Source organism: Colias croceus, chromosome 12 (assembly GCF_905220415.1).
Source record: "Colias croceus chromosome 12, ilColCroc2.1".
Classification (NCBI taxonomy): domain Eukaryota; kingdom Metazoa; phylum Arthropoda; class Insecta; order Lepidoptera; family Pieridae; genus Colias; species Colias croceus.
In genome coordinates, this window is record NC_059548.1 from 11,112,002 (window position 1) to 11,121,178 (window position 9,177).

General features: G+C 35.2%; 1 protein-coding gene across 1 annotated transcript; it reads right to left on the bottom strand.

Annotated features, from left to right (window-relative positions):
* Nucleotides 1-576: 576 nt before the first annotated feature.
* Nucleotides 577-8,562, bottom strand: LOC123695967 (esterase FE4-like). The gene is made up of 3 exons (XM_045641921.1): nt 8,101-8,562; nt 1,046-2,313; nt 577-842 (listed from the first exon to the last, which is right to left on the bottom strand). Exons 1-3 carry the CDS (start codon nt 8,278-8,280, stop codon nt 644-646), a joined length of 1,647 nt encoding a protein of 548 aa, XP_045497877.1. The 5' UTR covers nt 8,281-8,562; the 3' UTR covers nt 577-643.
* Between the last annotated feature and the right edge of the window lie 615 nt (nt 8,563-9,177).

Consider the following 9,177-nt stretch of genomic DNA (forward strand, 5'->3'; position numbering starts at 1 on the left):
GCCACCCTTGTCCCACGGCCGCCATCTTGAAAATAGCGGAAGATATGGTTTATACGATATATCTCTTAAACTGTTTATCTGATAAAAAATCCATCAGAACCATCAAATCAAAAATTTTTATCCTTGTTATCTCTGTTAGCTACCACAATCGAGACTTTCGTACACGAAATTATTGGGCGTCTCATCAAAATAAAGCTACAAACGGAAAATTAGCTTGATAGTAGTCACTTGCAAAAATGGGCGATGTATCCTGAACTTATACATAGGAAATGATGTTCAAATTTTATGAATCCTGTTAAGGGTTTAACTAATAGTGCGTTTTTATTTTCACATTTTTTTATTAAATACATGTTTTGGGATTGTAATTTTTATTGTTATTGTACATGTAATTTCCATTCTATCAAAAATGTACAAATTTATGAAATGTGTAGTTATCGAATATTTTATTTTTATATTTTGAACTATACCTAGAACCAATTAAAATTATTATACCAATGAAATTAAATTTCACCACACCTCGCCATTTTGAGATAGACAAATTAAGAGTTAAGACGGAACCAAATAAATATGAGAAAATTTAAAGATCAGTCTGTTTATTTCTCAATTATTATATTTTAGTTAACTCTCATCACAGTTTGATTTATCAAGTAATAGGACCAATAGAAGGCTGTTTCACATTAGTTTTGCGATATTTCGTATAGATATCCTTCCACAATGCATAAGCCTCTGGGTGAGGCATGGGACCCATTCTGAGGTCATCGTCAATGTATAAAAATCTCAAATTATTTTTTTCACTTGGCAGCCATTTGTAAGGTAGCTTTTGGGAATTTGGTGTCGGGTCCCTGCAAAAAAATAAATTTGTATTAAAACTATTTATCAGAGGTGTAATAAAAATATCAAGTTCTGTTAAACACGACTATCTCCACTCATTCTACTCTCTAATTTATTATATAGTCAGTAGTTACTATGAAAATATAATAACTGATGAACGAAAAAACCATCAATAACAAACTTTTTGTTACAATTACAGTTAAAAAATTCTTACCCATATTTCGCAAAATTAGTCCACATAGTAGTCATAGTGTCAATCATAAGCCAATCTTTATCATTGATTGGAAAAGGAGTTAGCACAGAGTCGAACATATAGAAGAGGTCATCAGCATGGCAGGCGCCGGGCTCCTCGCCACGACCAGATCGCTGCTTCAGGAAGTTCCTGCTACCGGAGTAGTTGAAAATGTAATTGTAGACCCGAGAAGTAGTCCTATTCAGTAGAAGCTCCGTCTCCATGATCGCGGGCACTTCGAAGTACAACTGTGTATATAAATTTGTCACATTGTCAATCTTCTTCAAACTTATCGGTTCGTCACCGAAGTAGAACTCCTGTGCCTTCCGCGACACGGCCATTCCCTCTTCCACGGACGAGAAGCGCAGGTCACTCGCTACAATATACATTCCATTCCTCTTATCGACAGTTCCGTCGTCTTCGGATGTTAAAAACATTCCCTCCTTTGAATTAGTGCCATGGATAATAGGGATATTCTTAACTTTTTGTGATAGCAAATTGTAAGGTAGATCAGTGAGTACCGCTTCTTCTCCAGGTATTTCTTCTTCTACACACGGCAGGTGTAGAAGTTGCGTGTCAAAGAATAATTCATCGGGCGTGCCGGGCGGAACCGCCACGAGATCTCTATAATCTGCTGTCATGAAGAATTCGTACAACTCATGAGGATCTTCCGAGTCAAAACCGAGCTTCTTCGCTACGAGGCTAGCTTTCCAAACCGGTTTTCTATTAATCGCCCAATTTGATATAGAATTTCCACTCTGCATGATAACCTTTGTGAATAATCCTTCAGTAATAGGACTCGCTAACAGTACCGATGCTGATGTAGCACCGGCACTTTCACCGAACAGAGTAATATCGTTGGGATCCCCACCGAAGTCAGCAATGTTTCTTTTTACCCATTTGAGCGCAGCTATTTGATCTTTTAAACCAGCGTTGCCCGGTGCGTCCTTGGTACCGAGGCAGATAAAGCCTAAGGCTCCAAGTCTATAATTAAAAGTGACTAGAATGACATCTTTTTTCATAAAGAAATGTGGAGCATAGATAAATTTGCCACCACTACCTAAGATGAAGGCGCCACCGTGAATGAAGACCATGACCTTCAGCGGTTGCCTCGCGAGGGCGGGTACGTACACGTTCACTTTCAGGCAGTCTTCTGAGCCCAGTACCTTCCCAAGAAGGCTCACTTGGGGACACATGTCGGAGGTGATGGCTTGGAATACGCCTTTCCATGTCGGTGGTGGACCAGGTGCCTGCAAAAGAAATTTGTCTTATTTTATATGGTATATATGTATATGCTGGAATCGTTGGTTTGCATGAATACTGATGTGAAGAACACAAAACTTGAAGGGGATGAAATAAATTGAAATTAGTTTGGGGAGCTCGAGCGGTGCTACTGGCTACACGATAAAGTGCACGGAGCCGTGTGCGGATAGCTAGTGAATTATACCTAAATAACATGAGGAATGGGCAAAGCTCTTTGATATTATCATTCTATGTTTTAAGTTTTTCGTTGTCGGTACTTAGAGGTTATTTATTTATTATTTATTTATTTATTAGGTTATTATCGTTATCATCATAAAGGAGATAAAAATTTAAAACGAGAGAATTTATAGGTACCTATATTATTTAAATGATATTGATATAGTAATAAATACCTGTTCGTTCATTAATAATAAATAATCTCCCTTTATTCCTACAATAATGTGAAAATAAATAGATACTTAGAAATTAGAATGTTAATGATGCATCAATGTTTTATGTTAGGTAACTGTTATTACATAATATTTATTATCCTCATACACAGAATATTATTACCTACTTATAGTACCTAGTTAGGTATTGGTTACACTTATTAGCACATTTAGATTGTAAGTAACTTTGACAATGACGTTAAAATTATTTACAAAAACTTCTATAAATAAAATAAAAAAAAAACATCATAAAATAAACACATCGTTAGGAAAAATTAAATATTTTTGTTTAAATGTAGCATTTAATGACAATCTACTCAAATTTCGACGGACCGAAGGACGTTTTTTAAAAAGACAAGATTTAATTTAAACGTCTTTAATATGTGCTCTCTACATCCAGAATGAAAACTTAAACTATAAACTTATCGTTAAACAAAAATGCAACGCTGCAATCTATGTTCTAAGAATTATACAAAATGCATTAAGGCGATGCAGGGTGGCCGTAGTTATGCTGCGTTAACAAATACGATATCACATGCATGTACTGCGGGTTGCCCCGACATAACTCCTCCATCCTCAGTTTCAAGAAAATCTGAAGGATTTTCTTGAATACATATTTTTCTTAATTTAGACTTAATTACTACCACAATTACAATTATAATTACGATTAATACAAAAGTTATAATGTTAATCACTCCGACGGCACTATTCACTGTACTACTAAACTGGTTTTCACTATTTTCACTATTTTCAATTAAATGCCTAAGCATATTTATGTCAGTTAAATTTGCACCCTTCAGGTTAACAGGCTTCCTGTCGGTCGGGAAGTTCATCAAATTTGGTAATATAATTTTTGGTAAACTTGGGTATATAATATCAATTCCATTTACTTCATATTTCTTTAGTGTTATATCTCCGATTTTCACGTAACAGCCAGTCTCGTCTAACGTCAATAAATAGGTACCATGAAGGAATTCTTGGGTTACCTCGTTTTTACAGACCTTGGTAAGTACTGTTTCCACATTTACGTATAGTATCCATCTATTTGGCAGAACATTGTCGATTTTCACGTCATCTATGGAAATGGGAATCGGCTGACAACTGGAAACATTTGTAGATAGCCGCAAAAGATCAGCTAAACAATCGTCTTTATATAATGTTGATGTCAGTATTTCCGGGCATAGGAACCGGTCTTCATCTATTTCTTTGCATGGTTGTGAAAGTGGCATGGTTTTCAACCCCTTCACAAGGACATATGGGTATTTGGGTAGGATAAGGGAAGTCTGACCTTTTTCTTCGTTAAATATAGGTAAAGGTATTATTTTAAAATATGAATAAATGTCGTCAGTAATTAACGGAATAGTCATTACGAATTTTATTTGACTTTGTTTTACATAAGTTTGTACTTCTATTAATTGTTCAATTTTAAGAACATTATCTAAATTTACTGGAAATGGCAACTTAGAGCTAGTTTCAATGTTTTTTAATAAAAGTAATAATTCCTTAGTATCTACAACAGATTGGTGTAAAAGTTTAATTTTACTAAAAGCTACAGCAGTTTCTATTTCACTTAATCTAACGTAAAGAGACATAAAATTATGTAAGAATGCAGAATATGTATGTATAATTTCATTAGTCCTTTGATGTAAATTTGTGTCATTTAAAAGCGAATCAATTACATTTAGCTTATTCTGGATTGCAATGAAATTGTTATTAGATATTTCAGCTACATTTAATAACGAACCCACCATCTCAGTAACGATCGTCATCTTATGTATTATAGAGTCTTGTTTAGTCTTTAATTTTTCAATAGTGTTTTCAAATTGTATAGCATCTTCGTTGTCGAGGTTACCGGTAATAATTTTTATAACTGAACCAAGTGGATTTAATAAACCACGTTTAGATCTAGAAGACGGAATTAATTGTTCAAATTTATCAATAGTATAATTCATATGATAATCTGTTTGTAATTCTGTTGTAATAAAATCGGAACCTAATGCTTTTACATCAATACAACTATGAACCTGATTTCTAAATGATAGATAACTATTTATATTAAATTCTAAATCTTCATATATTAACTTTAAATCTAAAACCTTAATAACTCTCCATGTGTCATTGCTGACGACTGCATAGCCTTCACGGAGAGGTAGTATTCCGGGGTTCCGTTTAATCTGGTGCAGTTGAAGACCCTGGTTTTGGATCACGTGGATCGCCAAAATTAGTAACCTGTGGAGGACGCTTAATGTTTTTAATGGGAACTTTAGTTTCACGATTGTGCGTCGTTACTGGCACAATATTTTTATGGATCGGTCCCGTGACTATCGCTTTCTGATACCTAGGCTTATCTATAGCACATCTCGTGTTAACTCCTTTAATGTAAACTGAATCTCCTATGTCTATGTTAAAATTATTTTCACCGCCATGCTTATCCTTAATAACCTGTTTCTTATGAATAATTTTGTCTTTAAGATATTTGTTTAAAAATTTTGTATGTTTGTGGTGATCTTTTACAATTTGTTGAGTTAATTGTTTATTACAATCTACAGCTTCATCTAGAATCAGTATGCCTTCCGTATCAAGATCGCGAGCTGAGTGAACCGTATCTGTATTTTTGCTATTATTGCTAGACGCGGTCAAGGTGCTGCTTTCCGCGGTTATTGTACTACTATCGAGTGACGGAATCGAATATGGGGACCTCGGGCAATTATTTTTAGTAATAGGCACTGTTCGGTCTGAATCAGACGAAATTGTATTCGGCGTCAGGGGTCGCGGGTCACATGTTCCAGCCTGATCGTTACTAACTTTTACTATTTCGTCTGTTGCATCGGTTAAGTGTTTTTGAAGATTTCGCTCCTTTTCATCTACATTAACTTTCATTGACACGTCAACTATTGCTGCTGGCATACGAACGCTTTCACGAAAAGTCTGAAAATCTAATATAGAGTCACCTTTCTGAAAGTTAGTTGGAATTGATACTCTAGTTTCTGATCGAGGCTCTAAGGTGATTTTTAACGGAGGGTTATAAATAATCGGTATTTTGGCGTTAAATGTTTCTAAAACTTGGTGTTTCATATCGATATTTGCATCTAGGTTCTTAAGTAAATCAGATCCGATTAATCCATCATACTTACTGTCTACATTGTATACATAAAATTTGTGGGAAAGTGAGCTTCTAAAAGTTTTTAATAACGGAATTACTATAACCTCATCATGAGTGCTTTGCGCATGGGTGCTAACAACTGTAAATTGTTCATACTGTTTATGGTCTCTAAAATATTCTTCTGCTTTGGCCGGACTTATAAAAGAACGACTGCTTCCTGTATCTATGAGAAACTTTGCTTTTATTTCGGGAACTATAATATGTGGTAATTTTAAGATGCTGTCACAATAATTTAAATTAATTATTTCACTGTCTCGTCGGAGGCCGGTAACAGGAAATTCGTTATTTTCATTAAAATTGCTTTCGATTACTTCCGGATCGGTATACTCGTATAACTCGTTCGCGGCGTCTTCTTTATAATTTAAGGGTGAGTTATCGTAATTTTCATAATTTGGTTCATCGCAGTAATATAGATTATGAGTTTCGTTTTGCCTTATAGGTGCCGTGCGCATTGATACATCGCTATTTAAGCCGGGGTTCGGTGCCTGAGCATGTTGTATGCCAAATTTAAAACGAGGTTGGTATGTTTGTTGATTTGGGATTCCAAATTTATAACCGGAATTTTGAAAAGGTCGCAATTGGTGGTTATTATTAGATTGTGTGCCAAATTTATAGCCTTGGGCTTGTGGTGTTTGCCTTAACTGTTGAATAAAATTTGGTCGAGGTGGTTGCATTAAATTTGGTCGAGGTTGTTGAGCGAAATTCGGTCTATAACCAATTGGCTGTTGAGGACTGCCGTATTTAAAGTTTTGATTTAAAGGCATCGTACTAAAATTAGGTTTTAATGGATTTTGGAAAGTGTTTTGAGTTATAGGTTTTGGCTTACTAATCTTTGCGTTATATTGTTGTATAAAATTTACTTCTTCTGTAACTACGCTAAGTGCATTTTCTAAGTTTGTACAACCCCTTAATCTAACAATCCGGATCATGTCCTCCGGGAGGTTGTACAGAAAAACATTTAACGCAGTATTATTGTATATGATCATCTTCGCGGCTTTAACTCCTTCATCCGTGAGGCGGTTTACTTTTGAAAATAGGGAGCTTTTAACATTTTGTATTCTGTGGCAAAACTGTATGTAACTTTCGCCTTGTTTTATTTTTAACCCTTCTAATTCTAGTGCGATACATTCTTCCGATCGCGGGTCTCCGAAATGTTGGGTAAGTATTTCCTTTAATTCAGTCCATGAAGTTATATTTTGGTAATCACTAAGCAGTGAAGCTGCCTTACCGATAAGCCTACTCGTTATGGCATGATATACATATAAGTTTTGTGCGTTATTGTTCGCATCTTGGAATGATCTTATAATGTATTCGCTTTTATTGATAAATAGGTTTAACAGTTTTTCATCTCCATCAAATTTGGGGATGATACATAGTATTTCTCTTGGTATGAGTTTAATCTCTTCCATTTTGGTTTTTTTAGTTAGTTTTAGCGATTAAAACTCTAAATGTAATAAAGATAAAGTTTTAGCGATTAAAACTCTAAATATAATAAAGATAACACTATTTTTTACTAATAACTAACACTTAAAATTAAACACTAAAAATTACGACTTATCACGATAATTGCAACGAACAAAATCAAATAATCGTAACGATTAGGCCGACTATTTTGGGTCGGGGATTTCGTGAAAACAGGGAATGTGAAAAACAGGAGTGAAGAGGTTTACTCACAGACTGCTCGCTCCCATGTCCTTCACTTATGATCCTGGATGCTCGTCCTTGAGGTCACAGTACGCGTTTCACTTCAGCGATTGAGTTTTACGCGTACGCGTCGCGGGAGAGTTATTTATTTGGTTCGAGGATACTCGTACAAGCACCGCACTATCACAGATCCTTTTATAGGCTATAGTGTTAGCTCGGCAGCAGGATATTATCGAGTATCCTACCGGCTGCGCCACTCAAATTTCGACGGACCGAAGGACGTTTTTTAAAAAGACAAGATTTAATTTAAACGTCTTTAATATGTGCTCTCTACATCCAGAATGAAAACTTAAACTATAAACTTATCGTTAAACAAAAATGCAACGCTGCAATCTATGTTCTAAGAATTATACAAAATGCATTAAGGCGATGCAGGGTGGCCGTAGTTATGCTGCGTTAACAAATACGATATCACATGCATGTACTGCGGGTTGCCCCGACATAACTATCTAGTTATTATGTTGACATTAGAAACCGACCTTGAACCGCGTGCTGCTATTGGTCGTCGCGTATGGAATGCCCATGTACTCGAAAAACGACCCATCTACACTAGTTTTACCGATCAATTTCCCTTGTTCAATATCCACCTCAGGAGCCGGCTGATCCACTAAATTCATCAAAAACAAAGAAAACAACACTAGTTTCTTCCTGTACTTCATTTTTAAAGATTTATATTAATAATTATTGCATTAAACACGAACTTAACATGATTCAGGGGATCAGACAAGGTTACGTTTTTAGGTTATGTTATTGTTGGTCACTGTTTTGCACTTTTTATTGATTTTAACACATTAATTATTACGAAATATCTCGTAACCCTGGTAAAATACATGTTTACAGAGTTTTTACGGAGTTTAATAATGTTCTGCGTACATTTTTGAGCGTTTTTTTTTATTATAGACGCAGTAAAACCACATTACGTGTTATGCGTCAGCGCGGCGGCCGGCCACTGATGCGTGATAAATGAATAATCATGATCGACCTTCGATACAACATAAAAAGTGAACTTGTCAAATCATTAGCGACGATAAGAACATACCTAGATAGGTAGTTAGATAATAAACTTTTAATGATAAGATTGTGAACAATTATTAATATTGTCACAAAAGAATTGCAATAGCTATATCAATAATAATTTTAATATTACCTATCTGCTTTATTAAATTGAATTTAGGTAGGTACCTAGGTACATTATTTCATCATAAAGCGTATACCTAGGTACCTTTATTTTTTTAAACGCTGGGAAATGCATTTACGTATCCCCCTCTACAGTTTTATTGATGTGGTGTAATGTCGCAGTCGCACTCGGGGGAAGACATACCTAGGTACCCACTAAAACCCAACGGTGGCCACCGTTTACCTACCTTGTACCACAGACTAATAATAATATACTACGTATACAACTTGTACCTACTTACCATACGCATTACGCAATAAGTTGCTTTGTATAATTATTTCCAGATTCACATTTCATACATTAATTAATATTTGACTAGTATTTTTATTTTTTAATATTGTATTATAAATTTGTTTGGCTGAGTGGAGTATTAGATATG

Coding starts and splice junctions, on each gene's coding strand:
- LOC123695967 (XM_045641921.1), bottom strand. CDS start 8,280: ATGAAGTACAGGAAGAAACTAGTGTTGTTTTCTTTGTTTTTGATGAAT. Junction 2,314..8,100: donor ATAGCAGCACGCGGTTCAAG/GTCGGTTTCTAA, acceptor TTTCTTTTGCAG/GCACCTGGTCCACCACCGAC. Junction 843..1,045: donor ACTAATTTTGCGAAATATGG/GTAAGAATTTTT, acceptor ATTTTTTTGCAG/GGACCCGACACCAAATTCCC.